The sequence below is a fragment of the Dendropsophus ebraccatus genome, chromosome 8 (genome assembly GCF_027789765.1).
Source record: "Dendropsophus ebraccatus isolate aDenEbr1 chromosome 8, aDenEbr1.pat, whole genome shotgun sequence".
NCBI classification, from domain to species: domain Eukaryota; kingdom Metazoa; phylum Chordata; class Amphibia; order Anura; family Hylidae; genus Dendropsophus; species Dendropsophus ebraccatus.
Window position 1 is genome coordinate 78,831,872 of NC_091461.1, and position 20,638 is coordinate 78,852,509.

Here is a 20,638-nt window from a genome sequence, read left to right on the forward strand (position 1 = left end):
TAAACATGTTTAAATGTATAAAATCTTCTTTCTGTGTTGTTCTTTAGAGCCCCCATTTGGAGAAGTTCCATTTGTGGTTCCAGGTTTACACTGAGCTCCTTATTGTATTCTTGAGACAATAATAACACTTTTGTATTCATTCATTTTAATATATTTAAATGAAAGCTACTTATTCTTTTAACAATGTTTTTCTTCATGAGGTTTAGACAACCCAGACCTGTCTTAAAAAGGCTGTGCTAAAAAACAATTGTATACAACATAGTAAGTTTAAATATTTTAAAGGGGCCAGTGACAGGTCAGTAAACAGGGAGCAGTGCGGCTGGCTTCTTTACAGGGCATCCCCCCAGTGAGAGGTAGGAGCGGGCGGCTATTTAAACTTGCCGCCATGCTCCTGCTCCTCTCAGCTACGGGGGACACCCTGTAAAGAAGTGGGGAATCCCATCATAATGAGGAGAATCTCCACTTCTTTACAGGGTGTCCCCCGCAGCTGAGTGGAGCAGGAGCACGGCGACAAGTTTAAATAGCCGCCCGCTCCTGCCTCTCACTATTGCGGGGAACATGGAGCGTTTTTATGCTCTGTGGGCCGGGTGCTCTGCACCTGACCAAAGGAGTGTAAGAACCATATAATCAGTTTAACATTGTTCCTTATGGGAATTTACAGCTCGGTTCTGGAACTGCTCGGTTCTGGAACAGCCTTCCAGAACCAAGTATGTTCGAGAACCGAGGTACCACTGTATATGAGTGACACATTCATCTCTCCATGCCCTGCAAACTATATTGACGCCGAATGTGGGTGGCTAGAGGTGAGCAAATTTTTTGTACGATCAGGTTCATCTGAACTCAAGCGTACCGCAGTTGATTAGCAGTGGCTGCTGAACTTGGATGTAGCCCTGGGAAGTCCTGGAAAACATGGATGCAGCCTATTGGTACATGTACATTGCAAGAGAAACAGCAAGAAAATTACAGCACCAGAAATGTTGTTTCATCTTCATTCCTAAATTTCCGTAGGATATAGTTGGGGGGTTCAACAGGGAATTTGATGCTGTCTGCTGCCATATGCACCACATGGAGACCTATAGTATACAGTCCAGTCCATTATTTGCCTAACTAGTAAAGTTTCCAGGCCAGTAAGACAAAAAGAACCAGTCTAGTTTTTTTTCTATTCCTCTTTAGATTTCTTTATGAAAATATACAGCTGGACAAAATGATTGCCAAACAAATAGAACAGGGGTAGGGAACCTTTTCCCTGTCGAGGGCCAGTCGGGCATTAATAAAATCATTCAAGGGCCCCATACTGTGCGCTCCTGGTAGCTCTAGTTAACCCCTTATTGATGCCCTTGGTAGCTCTAGCTAACCCCCAGTCATGCCCCTGGTAGCTCTAGTTAACCCCCCCAGTCATGCACCTGGCAGCTCTAGTTACCCCCCCCCCCCCCAGTTATGCCCCTGGTGGCTCTAGTTAACCCCCCCAGTCATGCCCCTGGTAGCTCTAGTTAACCCCCCCAGTCATGCCCCTGATGGCTCTAGTTAACCCCCCAGTCATGCCCCTGGTGGCTCTAGTTAACCCCTCCCAGTGATGCCCCTGGTGGCTCTAGCTAACCCCCCAGTGATGCCCCTGGTGGCTCTAGTTAACCCCCAGTGTCTTTCTCAAATAAAAAAATAAACATCCCACTCACCTTTCCTCCGCTCCCATGCTGCCCAGGTCTTCTCTCCCCTCTAGCCTTTTCCCATCTTCTCCTGCAGGCGGCGCGCAATGAAATGATGTAATCGCGCGCGGCCTGCAGGAGAAGGAACACGTGTGCCGCTCTGGTGGGGAAGGGGGCTGCACTCACAACATCCTCCTGTGTCTGGCAGCCGTCACAGACACCGAAAGATGCTGTATATGCCTGCTTGTATATGCCTGCTCCTGCCCCACCAGAGCGGCGCATCAGGCACTAAGGATGAAGGTAATTTTCTTACCTTGATCCTCATTACCGTTTTTAGGAACTTTATAGATATGTTTGTTTTGAGGTTTGATGCACTGTTTGGCAAGGACTACCACCCTCAATGCACCAATCTACCCCAGCTGACCCGCCCTCCTAATAAATATTTATCCGGCACTCTGCAATGATGAGCCCCGGTACTCCCACCCCCAGTGCACCAAACCGCCTCATTTGCATGCATAATAAACCGCAAAGTTCCCAAAACCAGCAATGTGTATTCAGGTAAGAAAATTACCTTCACCCTCAGCAATCTGTGCTCTATAGGGACATATCAATAAGATGCTTTTAACCTCTTTCATTCCCTTTAAAAATAAATAAAATAAAAAGCAAACTTCCAAAATAATTAAAGAGGTGTGAGGAATTTTACCCGTGAAAAGGCGGCCATCTATTAATAATGATGGATGCAAACAATGATCATGATCATGATTTGCAGTCATCATCATCAATAGAAGGCTGTCTTTTCCCGATAAATGCTGGCCTTTTCCTGTGCAAATCCCAGTTTACTTTGTAATATATACCCATACATATACATTGTGATTCAAGTGGTAGATTTCCATTAACTCTAGATAGGAAAAAAATATTTAGCAATATATTTGCAATATGTTCTATATTTTACTTAATTATCATTGTGCTAATAAAAAAATACCTCTCCTGCTGTAATAATTACCGAGTAGTATATTGATAGATAATACTAAATATAAGTACATAATAGTGTGTATAATATTGTGCAGAAATGTATTTGCTGGAATATTTCTTGGATCCCTCCTACACCTGATCTTGTGCTGATGTATAAGCTAGCAGGCACACACTGTGATTTCTTGTGAAATGTTTCTTCCAGTTTATTCACATGGTCATTGAAAAACTTTGACTTCCCATATATAGGAGAACTTGCTATCTGACAGCTAAACTGAACTGTGACACGGGAATAGGCGGGTTCATTCTTAAACACACACACAGTCAAGTTACTGAGCTACTAGCAGTAACTAGATCTTGCAGCCTTGCTGAGTTATAAAAAAGCCCATCAGCTGTCAGGTCTTCACAAGTCCTCTGCAAACTGAGTATTTTTTTTTTAATCCTCTTCAGGCGTCTTACATTAAAGCCAGACCATGAATGGACCAGTAGATGGTTTAGGTGACCACCATGTGGAAGATGTTGGAGCTTTTATGTTCACTTCAGAGTCTGTGGGAGAAGGACATCCTGGTAAGTACAATACATGGGGTCCAGAAGTAACAGGGACAGCAATAAGTAATAGGTCAGCAAGATGTAGAGGTAAAAAAATAAAATTCCAAAATATTTAACATATGTAAATTAAACACCAAACGCTGTGATATGAGGTGTTGTATGGATTAGATAGTGGTAAAGTGATCATTTCCTAGCTTAGCTAATAATGCTGTGATCTAAAATAATGTCTTATGGTCTATCTCTCCTATGATTGTTGACTTGTCTAAAATCTGTTTACATAACTTCACCTGCGTTCCTACACGTGTGTGATGACTACACATGTATGGAGCAATACCTATTATATCCGTAACATGTGCATTTTCAGAGCCGTGATTAACTATGACACTTTAGGCGTTGGCTTACTGCCCAGTTATGTCTTCTTCAAACTGCCGTGAATGGCATGTGGAATTCCTAGGAGCCATTCACTCATGGCCCTGATACATTCAAAGAGTGCAGAGACATAGCTATTCATGAGCTTCATCACACAGTCATCTGGAAGATAAAAGTAAGAACTAAGGTTTGGAGTGGGAAATCAAAGTCATATTGTATCCTTTTACAAAGGCCAACAACATACAGTGTCTTTATTGGGTACCCCTTAAAAATATACTATATGGCATAACCATGTATATAACATATATTATTAAAAGGAAGAATTAATGGATAAGTTGACTGGGAAAGAGTTGAGGTGACTAATAAATGAAAGCTATGTTGCAGTGTTGAGGGACACTGTACCTTGTTCAATTGTTTTGTATTGCAGTTGACAGAATATAGTTTTTTAAAGGCAACATGATACAACCTCTGCTGTCCTAGCTGTTGAAAGGGATAATATGAAGCACCATATTCATCCCACAACCTAGTATTGTTGGAACAATATCCCTCTATGGATTATAGGGAAACACACTCCTCTTGGAGGGTCAGCACAGATGTAGGGAAGAAGGTGGATGTTGTGCTCGAAAAGACAGCCGGTATACCAGAGCACAGAACACCATAGTCACAACCCACTGAGTAACATGATCATAAGAAAGAAAATAACTGGCGCAACGCGTTTCAGCCTCTAATTAAAGGGAGGCCTTTCTCAAGTAGTCAAGATTCAATATTCTCAATATTTTATCATCTTCTTTATTATATTGGAGATAGAATTGTTTGTCATTTATAACCTAATAATAATTCTCTATGCAGTCCTGTTGATCTTCTACTTAAAAAAATTAGCTAATGTAAACAGGCAGCAGGGAGACATGGTAATCTGACACTGATAAAACAGGAGGTGAATTTCCAGACCATCTCAGTTCTTCGATAACTAATACAACTACATTTAAAAAGATTCATTTTAGATCTTAATTTATTTTTGGTAGGGGCTACCAATGACATCTTACTTTTACTTTGAGAACTATACCATGCAGTATTTTAGTGTTCCTTATGTATATATATATATATATATGTTTATGTGATGCCTCATTAGAGGAGCCTCATAAATACAACTGCATGATTGCAATTGAAAGACAAATCTTTGCTGCTATCTATTAGGGATTTTGTAACGTAACCTGTTGTGAAATGCTTAGTATATTTGTAATTACGTTGGTGAGGAACACTAAAATGATATACTCAAGGACACACACGTTTTGTGGTGTTTGTTTGCTGTCCTGCACTGCCTATTCAGCAAGGACACTGGGTTACATAATACCAAAGCTAGTCCAAAATCTGTAGATTCATCAAAACTGTGCTCCTATATCTGCTCTTATCAGGTTGAGAAAGGTTGCTAATTTTCAGGCTATATTCACACTACGTAAAACAACGGCCGTAGTCCGTGCCGTAAAACTACGGCCGTTGTTTTGAGGTTCCCTTTTATAACTGCAATGTAATGTAACTACGGCCGTTGAATGCACACTACGTATCAGAGAACGGCTGTTGTATATACGTCCCCGTGAAAAATGAACATGTCAATTATTTCTGCCGAATTAAACTTATATCTGCCGAATTAAACTTGATTTTGATGTAAAAAATGTTCTGAGTGGTTTCTCGGGCTGGGTGCAGTATTTAAAGTAGATGACCTGTTTCATACCACTTAAAAGCATGCTAGGAAGCAAAATTAAACCGATCGTTGTTTCACGACCAGCCCGTATGCTCGTAATTCTACGGCCGTTGTTTTGACTGCAAAATTCCGGCCGTTGAAAACAACGGCCATTGTTTTACGTAGTTTAACATAGCCTTAGACAGCATTTTGTCAAACAATACTTTAGGGCATGGTTAAGGGCCCTATTACACTTTCAGATCTTCAGTAGTGTTAAGCTAACTTCACAAAAACCTTTGGTTCAGCAACGTTTCTGAATCCGAACACTCAACATTTAAAGGAGAAGTCCAGCAAAAAATTTGATTAATGCATTGTATTGCCCCCCCCAAAAGTTATAAAAATCACCAATATACACTTATTACGGAAAATGCATATAAAGTGCTTTTTTCCCTGCATTTATTACTGCATCAAGGCTTCACTTTCTGTATAAAATGGTGATGTCACGACCCGACTCCCAGAGCTGTGCAGGCTATAGCTGCTGGAGAGGATGATGGCTGAGGGATACTCAGTGTCCCTCAGTATCCTAATGCCCTGTGTCCCTCAGTATCCCCCTGCCATCATTCTCTCCAGCAGCCACAGCCCGGACAGCTCTGGGAGTCGGGTCGTGACATTACCATTTTATCCATGAAGTGAAGCCTTGATGCAGTAGTAAGGGCAGGGAAAAAAACACTTTATAAGCATTTCCCGTAGTAAGTGTATATTGGTGATTTGTATAACTTTTGGGGGTCAATACAAAACTTTAATAAAAAATTTTGCCGGACTTCTCCTTTAATTAATGTGAAACTACATGATGAACCCTAACTTTGAGTTTTTAAATATTTTTATAGCAGCACCACACTCTTTCCTGGGTGAAGCAGGTTAGAGTTAATAGAGAATTTACATTATCCCTGTTTATGTCATCAGTTATAGAATTGCCTATGTAAATATTTAGTAGATTGGCATTTTACTCATCCCCCTTCACTATTACAACCAGATTGTTTTTGAGGGGACAAAACCATACTTATTATTTACATATTTTAAGTAAAGAATATTCCTGGGTTATTTTTACTTGCAGTGGCAAACTGGCAACCATTCTCTCTGTTGTAATTTTTGCTTTTCTCTATTCTTCTGCTTATTAATGCTTTCCTACTATTTTGTTCCAGTAGTCTGAGAGCTTTCGTTTTATTATTTATTGAATCCAGTTTTAGTTAACCAAATTAGCCACAGTATACAGTATCAGGCTATGTTCAGACCTCTGCGTTTACATGATGGGTAAGGTGCAATAGGAGCATAAGTGTATGTGATGTACGAATAATTGGGAGTTGGGGGCTGGCAGGAGTATGCATTAAGGACATCGGTATTATACTATTTGTTGTTACTTTTTGTGATATCTGCATTTCCTAATAGATTGTAATACATGCCCCCCCCCCATTATTTATTTATTTAATACTGTAGTATGCTCTCTCATTGAATGAAATCTGATTGATGCTATATATTTAATATACATATACCCACCACGCAAGTTATACGATCAAGTACTGGAGTGTTGTTTCCTTTTTTATGTATTTTTAATAATGTTTGGTTCAATAAAATATATGAATTTTGACTATGATCTGGTAGTTTATTTGGTGTATATGTTCAGACCTCATATTAGACCGGCCGTTCCGTGACCCGGCCGGTCTATGAAACGATCATCCAGGCCGGCACTGCAGTACTGGGCGCATCAAAACTCCCCACAGCACACAATAGAGCGTACAGCCGGAGCCGTTTGCTCTATTGTTTGAACTGACAGGGTCTTCTGGGGCCGCTATTTACTGAATAGCCGTCACAGAAAACTGACATGTCAATTCTTTGGGGTGCTGCGAGGGATCCCGGCCGGAGCGTATATTATGTGTATATGCTCCGGCAGGGATCCTATAGACAGCAAGCCAACATATTTTTTCGTATTAACCACGGCCGTTGTTGCAATTGGCAACAACGGCAGTAGAAATATGAAAAAATACGTTGTGTGAACATAGCCTAAGGCTGGGTTCACACTACGTATATTTCAGTCAGTATTGTGGTCCTCATATTGCAACCAAAACCAGAAGTGGATTGAAAACACAGAAAGGCTCTGTTCACACAAAGTTAAAATTGAGTGGATGGCCGGCATTTAATGACAAATATTTGCTGTTATTTGAAAACAACGGCATGTATTGAAATAATGGCAGTTATTTACTGTTATATGGCGGCCATCCACTCAATTTCACCATTGTGTGAACAGATCCTTTCTGTGTTTTCAATCCACTCCGGGTTGAGGTTGCAAAATACTGACCAAATACTGACTGAAATATACAGTGTGTAAACCCAGCCTCATGCCAAAATGCATTATTCGTCCACATGCATAACCCTGCAAAGCTTGAAATCCTTTTTGTATATTAAAGGGGTTTTCCGGGGAAAAGTGATTTTTTTTGTATTAGTAAATAACCAAGGTTAACCCTTTTCTAATATACTTACCTATCATTAGATAAGATCACTGGGCCGGTCACCTGATTTGACTGCTCCCCATCTTCTGTCTTCCTGTGACGTTCCGGATCCTCTCTGCTTCCGGTCCTGTGATGTCAGCTGCACTGAGTTTTCCTGCACTTGCGTCAGCCTCTCCCTTGGCTGCAAAGCACTTAAGCCTGATTGGCTACACACTAGGCTGTGCAGCTCCAGGGTGAGGTTGACATGTGAAGATGGAGGGGCTTGATTTTAGTCAGTCAGGTCACAGTAGTGTCATACTCTTGGCAGCAGCACAGACAGCCACACTGTCCCCAGAGGGAATATCAATGCTGCTTGGCAGGCCGAATCCCTTCTAGACTATCAGCATTGAGATTCATTCTGAGAGGGGGAATGCTGTGTGTGTCTGTGGTGTTGCCGTTCTGATTAGGGATGGTCCGAACCTGGTTCGGACGGGGTTCGTACGAACTCGAACCCTCCGCAATGATTACCGCTGTCTGCCCGCTCTGTGCAGCGGGCGGATCCAGCGGGAGGAACGCCTGGAAAACTGGGATACAGCCATAGCCATAGGCTGTATCCCAGTTTTCCAGGCGGTCCTCCCGCTGTATTTGCCCGCTGCACGGAGCGGGCAGACAGCGGGAATCTGATGCCGAGCGTTCAGGTTCAGCCGAACCCGAACCTCGGCGGGTTCGGACCATCCCTAGTTCTGATAGCTTGTGCATCTTTTCATTCTGTCACAACAGTGTTTTTTTCACATAGAAATCATCTCCTCCCCCGTCCTAACCCACCCCTTACCCCCTACACACACACACACACGACTCATGCTAGCTGCATCTGCTTTATCAAAGGGCACTCTCCTGGCTTCTACACATGCAGCCACAGTGTCCCTCCATCCCCATAAAAAAGCTCAATGCTTTTAGGCTAGAACAGTGCTAGCCAGCCAAGCAGCATTGATATTCATTATGGGAGATGATTTATGTGTGGCAGAACACTTTTCTGGACTATTGTCCTCCTGATTCAGATACATTTTCAAAGAAAATAATGCTCTTTTGACAATTCCTATTGACTCTATACCTACAACTGCCATGGATATTTGTATACATTTCTTACCTAACCAAAATAAAATCATATCTATTTGCCACAGTAAAAAAAAAAATAAATAAATAAAAAATATATATATATATATTACCAATAATACCAGTATATAGGAAATATTATCACCATACATATTACTGCCATACTGTCACTAACCAGATCCTGTATACTGAGACCAATAATACCAGTACACAAGTAGGAAATATTACCACCACAACCACTACCATCACCACCATATTGTTACCGACCGAATCCAGTATACTAAATCCAATAAAACACAGTACCAGATTACAAGTAACAAATATTACCGCCACATACTGACTAACACCGCCACATACTGACTAACACCGCCACATACTAACTAACACTGCCACATACTGACTGTCACCACATACTGACTAAGGGTAGCTTCACACGTACCGACTCGCAGCGTTAATAACGCTGTGAGTCGGCTAGGTCCTGGCAGATCACTTTCACTACATACACATAGCGGTCTGAATGACCGCTGCGTGTATGTAATTCTGCCGGCCGCTAAACCCCTTCAGCAGCCGCCCGGCTCCCGCTCCGCTCCCGCTCTGTATACATTACTTGTCCTCGCCGCACGGGGTCCCGGCGTACTGCTCTCCCGCCCGGCCAATCAGTGTGTTGCCAGCCCGCAGCCGGGCGGGAGAGCAGTATGCTGGGACTCTGTGCAGCGAGGACAGGTAATGTATACAGAGCGGGAGCCGGGCGGCAGCTGAAGGGGTTAAGCGGACGGCAGAATTACATACACGCAGCGGGCGTTCAGACCGCTGTGTGTATGTAGTGAAAGTGATTTGCCAGGACCTAGCCGACTCGGAGCATTATTAACGCTTCGAGTCCATACGTGTGAAGCTACCCTAATACCGCCATATACTGACTAACACCACCGCTTCTACTGAATAACCCACTGTACACATATTACTATCATCTGATACAGTCATATAGAGCTACCCAGCTCTACACAGGCTCTGTACACTATATACATTACAGTGCAGTTATATCAGGTAACTCACAGGCGATGTCTTCTCTGATCGAGGATCTTCCCTTTTCATTTTCTTCTCCATCTGCCCTGGGCCATTATGAAAACTTCTCCGAGCCACAAATCCACAGAATCTGCCAGACATATTAGGCTCCTCACTCTGGCACCATCCTCATCTCTCTACTAACTGCACATCTGTACTGGTCCCTTTACACCCTCATTTAGTGAGTAGACTGACACTATGTGATCCCCTTGAAGTATATGCCCCCCCTCTGTGTGGTCCACTATAATACATGCCCTATTGCATACACCCCCCGTGTAGTCCCCTTTATAGATGCCCCCCTGCATGTTATCCTCCTTATAGATGGCCCCCCGTGTTATCCCCCTTATAGATGGCCCCATGTTATCCCCCTTATAGATGGCCCCCATGTTATCCCCCTTATAGATGGCCCCCATGTTATCCCCCTTATAGATGGACCCCATGTTATCCCTCTTATAGATGGCCCCCATGTTATCCCCCTAAAAGATGGCCCCTATGTTATCCCCCTTATAGATGGCCCCCATGTTATCCCCCTATAGATGGCTCCCATGTTATCCCCCTTATAGATGGCCCCCATGTTATCCCCCTTATAGATGGCCCCCATGTTATCCCCCCTATAGATGGCCCCATTTTATCCCCCTTATAGATGGCCCCCATGTTATCCCCCCTATAGATGGCCCCCATGTTATCTCCCTTATAGATGGCCCCCATGTTATCCCCCTTATAGATGGCCCCCATGTTATCCCCAATGTTTCCCCCTTATAGATGGCCCTCATGTATCCCCCTTATAGATAGCCCCCATGTATCTGCCCCTTATAGATGACCCCCATGTATCCCCCCTTATAGATGGCCACCATGTATCCCCCCTTATAAATGGCCACCATGTATCCCCCTTATAGATAGCCCCAATGTATCCCCCTTATAGATAGTCCCCCATGTATCCCCCTTATAGATGACCCCATGTATCCCCCTAATAGATGCCCCCCATGTATCCCCCTTATAGATGCCCCCATGTATCCCCCCTTATAGATGCAGATGCCCCCAGTCTGTGCAAAAAAACAAAAACAAAAAAACTCACCTGACAACTCGCTCCCCCGCCGTGTTTCTCTCCTCCTGTCCTCCGGTCTGGCTAATGGCTGACGTACGGCTCCCGGCTGTGTCCTGTCCCTGGCAGCACACAACAATGAGCTCAGTGTGCGCCAGGGATGTTACTTCCAGCACAGTGCGCACTTGATATAGACGCTCGCTGTGCCAGAAGTACTTCCCTGGCGCACACAGAGGTCACTAGTGTTTGCTGCTGGGGACGGGACCGGACAGATCCGGGAGCCTGGGAGCCGCGCGTCAGCCGGGGGCTCGTCCCTGCCTCCCTGTTGTGATCTTGCGGTCACAAAAAGGGAATGGGAGGGGGCAGTGCGGTGGCAAAGGGGGGCCTCGCGGGCCCCCCCTTAGTAGCGGCAGCGACCGCTGCGACAGCGGTGGCTACGCCACTGCACTGTGCCATAGGCAGAGGTTGGTGAAGCAGAATGAAAATAGTCCACAAAATAGATCTAATTCTTAATAAATAAATAAAATAGAAAAATAGAAAAGATATATATATATATATATATATTTAATGCTGCATTTTAACGGAACGATTATCGTGTGAATTTGCACGATAACGATCCAACATGTTCTAAAATCGTCGTTCCCAAAAAACTCGGAGATCGTTCCGTGTAAACAGTCGTTCACCAATTTTACCTATGTGCGAGATAGGCTTAAGCGATCGCAAAACAATTTTTCTGTACGATATATCGTTCCATCTAAATGCTGATTGTTCTAAAAAAAATCATTCTTTTGATATCGTTAATCGTACGATCGGGCGAATTATTGCTCCGTGTAAACGCAGCATAAGTCAGTTCATTATAATGTTAGAATTCGATATGATTTTATTTTGGTTAAGTAATGGTACTTTTACACGGAGCGATAATTCGCCCGATTGCACGATTAACGATTTTGAATGAACAATATTTTTTTTATAACGATCAGCGTTTTGACGGAACGATACATCGTAAGGAAAAATCGTTATGCGATTGTTTTGCGATTGTTTAAGCATCTCACGCATAGGTGAAATCGTTGAAAGAATGTTTACACGGAACGATCTGCGAATTTTTTGCGAACGACCAACGATAATTTGAGAACATGTTGAAAGATCAAAATGAACGATTTCTCACTCGTCGTTTGATCGTTCGCTGTGTTTACACGTATGATTATCGTTCGAATTCGATCGTTATCGTGCAAAAATGAACGATCAATCGTTTCGTGTAAAAGGACCATAATGCTGCATTTACACAAGCAGATTTATCTGACTAATTTTGGAAGCCAAAGTCAGGAATGGACTTAAAAAGACAGGGAATCTCAGTCTTTCCTTTATGACCTGCACCCTGTTTATAGTCTGTTCCTGGCTTTGGCTTCAAAAATCTGTCAGATAAATCTCTCTGTGTAAACGCACCATTAGGCTATGTTCACACTATGTATCTGTGCGGCTGTATTTTTTATGTGGCTGGAAATGTGCGGCTGAAACTATGGCCGTGGGAAAAATAGACATGCGGCTGAAAACATACGGTCATTTACTTGGAAATCTGGTTCAACTAAAAATAACAAATAAAATATTTAGAAAGTGATGCAAACACCTCTGGATGCATCTGGGAAAGCAGGGAACACAGTTTACAGGAATCGCTATTACCGGGGTTTGCCATCCTCTGCAGTAATGCCGATGCCTCTCATGGTTAATATATTTAATTAATAAAACATATTTTCGTTATAATAAAGTCCCTTTCGTTGTTCAATAATTAAATTTAAACGAATCCATCATTTTGCTATTAAATATACTGTTAAAATAAATATATATATAAATAAATGTATATTTATATATATATTTATTTTTTTACAGTATATTTAATTGCACAAGTATGGATTCGTTTAAATTAAATTATTGAACAACAAAACTGATTTTATTACAACAAAAATGTGTTTTATTAATTAAATATTAATTAGTACAGGAAGCTCCATTAAGCTGTTAATTCATATTGCTGGTAAATAGAGCATTCTGTACTAATCAACACTTTACTTTAATTAAAACATCAAATGTTTCTTCTAATTATGTTATCACAATAGCATTATTGGAAGAAACATTTAGAATTATATGTGCGCTCAGCTGATTGGCTGATCGGCTCAGCGCACATATAAAGAGCCGGTCCGCAGTACAGTCACTTCATTGTGCTGCGGACCAGCGAAGAGGACACATCGGGGTGAGTATAAAGTTCTCCCCACCCCCTCCCCAGCACTGCACCCATCCCAGTAAGGAAGGGGGGTCACTTAACCCCTTTCTTGCTGGGATGGGTGCAGTCTTACATCAGTCTGGCCCCCAAGGGGTTAAGGGGGATGCAATACATCCTCCCTTAACCCCTTGGGGGCCCGACTGTAAGCAGCGATCTGTAAAGATGCTGCATACTGTAAGGTGCACAACACCGCTCACAATGATGGGTGTTGTGCTCCTGTTTGTGTGTTTTTTGTGTGTTTCTCCCTTTTTGTTTTTCAAATATCGGTATCCTGTGGATTACATCGGATTCGCTGGACTACGTCGATGACCAGTGATTGTTTGGTGTTTTTTTTTAAATAAAATGGTCAATGAGGGGTGTGGGGGTGTTTTTATTTGAATAAAAAATTTTTTTCCACTTGTGTCTTGTCTTTATTTCTTTACTTTATAGACTTAGTAGTGGAAGCCGTCTAATAGACGGAATCCATTACTAAGTCGGGGCCTAGTGTTAGCCGGTATAAAATGGCTAACACTAACCCCCCATTATTACCCCAGTACCCAATGCCACCAGAGGTACTGGGAAGAGCCGGGTGCCAGTGGTCCCGGAGCATCAAAATTGGCGCTCCTGGACTATGGCGGCAACAGGCTGGTAAGATTTAGGCTGGGGAGGGCCTAAACCAATGGCTCTTCCCACCCTGGTGTTACCAGACTGCTGTAGCTTGGTTTTTAACCCGGCTGGTTATAAAAATAGGGGGGGACACCTTTTTTTTTTAAATAAATAAATAATAAAAAAAACGCATAGGTTCCCCCCTATTTTTATAACCAGCCGGGTTAAAAACCAAGCGACAGCAGCCTGGTAACACCAGGGTGGGAAGAGCCATTGGTTTAGGCCCTCCCCAGCCTAAATCCAGCCTGCTGCCGCTCCAGTCCAGGAGCGCCAATTTTGACGCTCCGGGACCACTGGCACCCAGCTCTTCCCAGTACCCCTGGTGGCATTGGGTACTGGGGTAATAATGGGGGGTTAGTGTTAGCCATTTTATACCGGCTAACACTAGGCCCCGACTTAGTAATGGATTCCGTCTATTAGACGGCTTCCACTACTAAGTCTATAAAGTAAAGAAATAAAGACAAGACACAAGTGAAAATTTTTTTTTATTCAAATAAAAACACCCCCACACCCTTCATTGACCATTTTATTAAAAAAAAACACCAAACAACCGCTGGTCATCGACGTAGTCTACCGAATCCAACGTAATCCACAGGATACCGATATTTGAAAAACAAAAAGGGAGAAACACACAAAAAACACACAAACAGGAGCACAACACCCATCATTGTGAGCGGTGTTGTGCTCCTTACAGTATGCAGCATCTTTACAGATCGCTGCTTACAGTCTGGCCCCCAAGGGGTTAAGGGAGGATGTATTGCATCCTACTTAACCCCTTGGGGGCCAGACTGATGTCAGACTGCACCCATCCCAGCAAGAAAGGGGTTAAGTGACCCCCCTTCCTTACTGGGATGGGTGCAGTGCTGGGGAGGGGGTGGGGAGAACTTTATACTCACCCCAATGTGTCCTCTTCGCTGGTCCGCAGCACAATAAAGTCACTGTGCTGCGGACCCGCTAATTATATGTGTGCTGAGCCAATCAGCTGAGCGCACATATAATTCTAAATGTTTCTTCTAATAATGCTATTGTGATAACATAATTAGAAGAAACATTTGATGTTTTAATTAAAGTTAAGTGTTGATTAGTACAGAATGCTCTATTTACCGGGAATATGAATTAACGGCTTAATGGAGCTTTCTGTACTAATTAATATTTAATTAATAAAACACATTTTTGTTGTGATTTTATTACTGTTCAATAATTTAATTCTAACAAATCCATCATTGTGCAATTAAATATACTGTCAAAAAATAAATATATATATAAATATACATTTATTTATATATCTATTTATTTTAACAGTATATACAATTGCACAATGATGGATTCGTTAGAATTAAATTATTGAACAACGAAAGGGACTTTATTACAAAGAAAATGTGTTTTATTAATTTAATATATTAACTATTAGAGGCATCGGCATTCAACATTATTGCCGGCTATTTTTGAAGTACTCCGTACGGACCGCCTGTCAATCCACGGACGTGAATTTGCACAGTTTCAGCCGCAAACAATGGTCTTGTTCATTTTTTACGGGTCCGTTTACGATCGGACTGTAGGCTCATACATAGTGTGCACTGTGCAGCCGTATATCGTATACTTTCCAGCGTACGCATGAACCAGAAAAATACGGCCGATGATTTACAGCCCGCAATACAGCTGCACAGATACATAGTGTGAACCTAGCCTAGCAGGGCCCGATAATAACTGTAAACGAGCAGCGATCTGCTAGATCGTTGTTCGTTTACTGGGCCTATTACACGGCCCGATAATCGTTTGACAAGAGCTGCAAAGACATCGTTACCGATGTCCTTGCAGCCCTTGCTAAACTGGCATACATTACCCATCCACGTTCTAGGGCTGCTCCTGCCGTCCGCTTCTCCCGGGGTCCCGTGCGCACTCTAGCTTCACAGCGGCCTGTCAGCTGGTAGGCTGTTTAGCCAATCACAGGCCGGGACCGCCGCGGCCTGTGATTGGCTGAGCGGCCTATCAGCTGACAGGCCTCTGTAAAGCTAGAGCGCGCGCGGGACCCCGGGAGAAGCAGACGGCAGGAGCAGCCCTGGAACGTGGATGGGTAATGTATACCGTTAGTCGCCGGCCACGCACCGCTATTACACGCAGCGGTGTGCGGTCGGCGCCCGACGAAAATAGGGTCTAACCTATATCAACGATCAGCCGATGATCGTTGTCATCGGCTGATCGTTGCATTTATTACACGGAGCGATAATCGACCGAATCGGGCCAATTCGGCCGATTATCGTTCCGTGTAATAGTACCCTTAGAAAGCCTGAGGCTGCAGCACATGAGGTATTTGATTAGCTCGTTATACACTGCAATTCCAACTCTGGCCACTAGGTGTGCTGTGTAAGTAAATAGACACAGCAGCTTGTAAACAAACAATACAAGATATAAAAAGAGCTTTTTCCTCTCTGGAGAAGCTGATAGAGAAGAAAAATGGATGTGGGGAGGTTTTTCTTGACTTAGGCAATAATGTTAGATGATTTTTGAAAAAAACATAAAAATCTTGGAACACCTCTTTAAGTTATCAAAATTTTGAATAAACTAGACTAGAATACACAAGTGTTTAACCCCTTAACGACATCGGGCGTAAACTTACGCCCTCGCGCCCTGGTACTAGCGCATCAGGGCGTAAATTTACGCCCGATGTTTCCCCGATCGCTGCGTGTTCGCACACAGCGATCGGGGAAGATGGCCTGCTATAAATCATAACAGGCCATCTTAGCTTCTCGGCACGGGGGGTGGTTAACACCCCCCGTGCTTACGATCGCCGCTATTGGCTGATCAATTCAGATCAGCCAATAGCGGCGATCGGAACCTTTCCGGGTCATCGGTGACCCGATGAGCCGGAAAAAAATGGCGGTCGGTGCTGTCCGAGGACGGCACCGACCCCATTACTGTAAAAAGTAATGGTGGTCACGGTGCCACCGGCCGGCCGTTCACGGCGATCGGGCCGGTGGCGCGGCGATCAGAGTCCCCCAAAATAGTAAATACCTGCTCTGGACCCCTCAGCTAGGTAGCTGAGGGGTCCAGAGCAGGTATTTGTACATTACTCACCTGTCCCGGGGTCCTGATCGGCGTCTTCCGGGTTTGCGGCGTCCTCCGTCTTCTCATTTGGTCTTCGGCTCTTTCCGGCGGTCCCCATCGGCTTTTTTCGGCTCCAGCCTCGTCTTTCTCTGGATTTTGCGCTCTGCTGCCCTCTAGCGCCTGATATGTGTAATACACTTATCAGCAGCTACAGGGATGTTCAGAATGTAGAAAAAGTTTTTTTTTTTTTTTCCAAATTTTTTTTTTCTATTTTCCGCACCCCATCGCCGCTGAGTGTTGATCAGCATCGCACAAAAGTGCGCTGCTAATCATCAACTCCTCCTTTTTGGCGTAGGGTGTTTTTTTTCTATATCCTACTGCCACGGTCTGCTGATAAGTGCCGCACATAAGTGCGGCATTTATCAGCAACGCCTTTGTTGGCGTAGGTTTTTTTATACTTACTGTAAAAAAAAAACATGTAAAAAACACTCCGAAGGGAAGGAGCGCCATTTGGATTTTGGAGGTTGGAATTGGCTAGAATGGATGATGAACGCCATGTCGCATTTACAGAGCCCTTGTGCTGCCAAAACACTGGAAACCCCCACAAGTGACCCCATTCTGGAAACTGCATCCCTCAGGGAATCTAACAAGGGGTGCAGTGAGGATATGGACCCCATGATGACGGGCACATTTGTGCCATGAAAGTGAAAGAATGAAAATTTTCCCTTTCACGTCACATTGTTCCACATTTGTGCCCATCACCAGTGGGGTCCATATGCTCACTGCACCCCTTGTTAGATTCCTTGAGGGGTGTAGTTTCCAGAATGGGGTCACTTGTGGGGGGTTTCCAGTGTTTTGGCAGAACGATCGCTTTGTAAATGCGACATGGCCCTTGAAATCCTTTCGAGTGAAATTCAGCTTCCAAAAGCCAATTGGCGCTCCTTCCCTTTGGAGGCTCGTCCTGCGCCCCCTTGGCACTTTATCGTCACATGTGGGGTGTTTCCGTACTCGGGAGAAACTGCGCTACACATTTTGTGTCTTTTTTTTCCTCTTATCCCTTTAAGAAAATGAAAAATTGAAGGCTAGAACAACGTTTTAGTGTAAAAATTTTTTTTTTCTTTTTTCACGCCATATTGTTCGGAAAATCTGTGAAGCACCTGTGGGGTCCAAATGCTCACCGCACCCCTTGTTACATTCCTTGAGGGGTGCAGTTTTCTAAATGGTGTCCCTTTAGGGGTGTTTTTTAGGTTTTGGCACCCCAGAGCCTCTGCCAACCTGAAGTGGTACAGTCAAAAATGACCAAATATAACGGAGGCATTGAAATTCACTAGGCGCTCCTTTATATCTGAGGCTTGTGGTTGCGTCAAATAGTGCAATAGGGCCACATATGGGGTATTTCTATAAACTGCAGAAACGGGGCAATAATTATTGGGGTGCATTTCTCTGGTAATAGGTTTATAATTATGAAAAATATTGGATTACAATAAAATCTCTGCACAGAAAATAAAAATTTTCTAATTTCTTACACACTTGGCTTTTATTTCTGTGACTCCCCTAAAGGGTTAAAACACTTTCTGGATATGCATTTGCAGAGTGTGGGGGGTGCAGTTTCTGAAATGGGGTGCTTTGTGGGGCTTTCTAACATACAGGCCCCTCAAATACACTTTTAACCTGAACAGGTCCCTAAAAATATCTGATTTTGAAATTTTACTGAAAATTTGGAAATTTGCTGCTAATGTTTTAAGCTTCCTATTGTCTAAAAAAAATGAAAGATCGTTTAATAAATGCTGCCAACATAAATTAGACATGTTGCTAATGCTATTTAATATATAATTTATGTGGTATAACCACTTTCGGTATAAGCAAAAAAATTTGGAAAAAAAAGTTGGAAAAATGCATTTTTTCAATTTTTTTCACATTATTTGGGGTTTTTTCATAAAGATTCGTTCTGAGTATCGACTCCAATCTACCAGAAATGTAAAGTACAATATGTCACGAGAAAACATTCTCAGAATCAGCCGGATAGGTAAAAGCATCCCGAAGTTATTAATGAATAAAGTGACACTGGTCATATTCATAAAATTTGTCTCTGTCATTAAGGCCATTTCAGGCTCTGTCCTTAAGGGGTTAAAAAGTGTCTAAATGCATATGCAAATACTGCAGATTCGCAGCAGATTTATTTTGAATCTGCAACTTCCATGTTCACACAAAGTGTATTTTGTAAAAGAGCGTCTGTTGTTGCTGATTGCAACAACAGCCATGATTAATACGAAAATATACGTTACCTTGCCGTCTATGGAATCCCAGCCAGAGCGTATACACATAGTATACGCCTCGGCTGGGATCTCTAGTGGCGCCATACAAAACTGACTTGTTGGTTTTCTGTGGCCACTATTCATTGAATAGCAGACGCAGAAAACCCTGTCAGTGCACACAGTGGTGCAGTAGGGAGTTTTGATGCGGGCGCACACAAATGCGCCCACATCAGAACTCAGTGGCGCTAAAGATCATCTGGCCATTACTGCAGTACCTGCCTGGATAATCTTTTCTGATACCTGCAGATCTTCTGCGAATCCTGTACGTGTGAACGCCCCATCAATGTGGAAGTCATATATATGACATAAATAAAGTCATATAAAACTGTTTTTATGGTATAATATGCACCAGAATTGTGTTAGGTGCAAAAGTAAATTTGAGCCATTGGGGGACATAATTAAAAACCATCCACTTCTAATGGTGTGTTTACACAGAGATATTTATCTGACAGATCTTTGAAGCTAAAGCCAAGAATAGATTTGAAAAGAGGAAAAATCTTAGTCTTTCCTTTATTACCTTTGCCCCCTGTTTAAAGTCAGTTCCTGGCTTTGGCTTCAAAGATCTGTCAGATAAATCTCTCTGTGTAAACACACTATTAGAGTAAACAGAATTGATGGTCTAAATTGAAGGCAGCTATTTCACAGTGACACATGCTGTGTGCAAATCTCCTCATTTTAAGGGCCCTTGCACACTACGGAAATCACACGGTTTAACATACCGAAAATTCTGTGTGCGCTTCCACTTGACTCTCCGCCCATCCAAAAGACTCCATTCTAGGCTCGGGCAGATCAGGGCCGGGACAAAGAGTGGGCAGGGGTAGGCGGTGGCCTAGGGCGCAAACCGACAGGGGGCGCAGTCTGGATGGGTAAGTAATTAATTTACTTACCAATCCATCCTGCCCCCCCGCTCACCCGCCCGCCTTGCACTGTAGTCAGGGCCGCCATCAGGGCAGGTAGTATTGCTGGGAGTGGTGCTGTAAGGGGCCCGGGCCAGGTGACTCACAGAAAGGGGCCCCGTACTGCTGCCTGTACACTGCAATGCTTCGTGAGAAGAACAGACTTTTACAGACCTGTTCTTCTCAGTAGGCTGCAGTCTGGGGGTCCTGCTCCCTCCCCTGTGCTGTGTGGAGGTCTCACCGCCTCTCCCGTCACCTCATGGCTTTCAGTCTGCTGTCCCTGCAGAGGAGGAGGGGGAGAGCGTGGTGATGGTGAGAAGGAGGAGGACAGAGGATCTGCAGGTGCTGAAAAGATGTATGCAGCTTCCTTAACCCTTCGAGGACCCGGCCCAAAATGACCCAGTGGACCACGCAAATTTTGATCTTTGCGCTTTCATTTTTCCCTCCTCCCCTTCTAAGAGCTCTAGCACTTTCAGTTTTCTATCTACAACCCATGTAAGTGCTTGTTTTTTACAGGAATAGTTGTACTTTGTAATGGCATCTTTCATTTTACCATA

At 43.4% G+C, this 20,638-nt stretch overlaps 1 protein-coding gene across 1 annotated transcript in view; it reads left to right on the forward strand.

Annotated features, from left to right (window-relative positions):
- The first annotated feature begins 2,903 nt into the window (after nucleotides 1-2,903).
- The window catches only part of MAT1A (methionine adenosyltransferase 1A), a 49,776-nt gene continuing 32,041 nt past the window's right edge, over nucleotides 2,904-20,638 (forward strand). Inside the window, exon 1 of the mRNA XM_069980700.1 lies at nucleotides 2,904-3,179. Within this exon, the coding sequence (XP_069836801.1) occupies nucleotides 3,086-3,179 (94 nt within the window). The 5' untranslated portion in view covers nucleotides 2,904-3,085. The remainder of the gene's footprint in view (nucleotides 3,180-20,638) is intronic.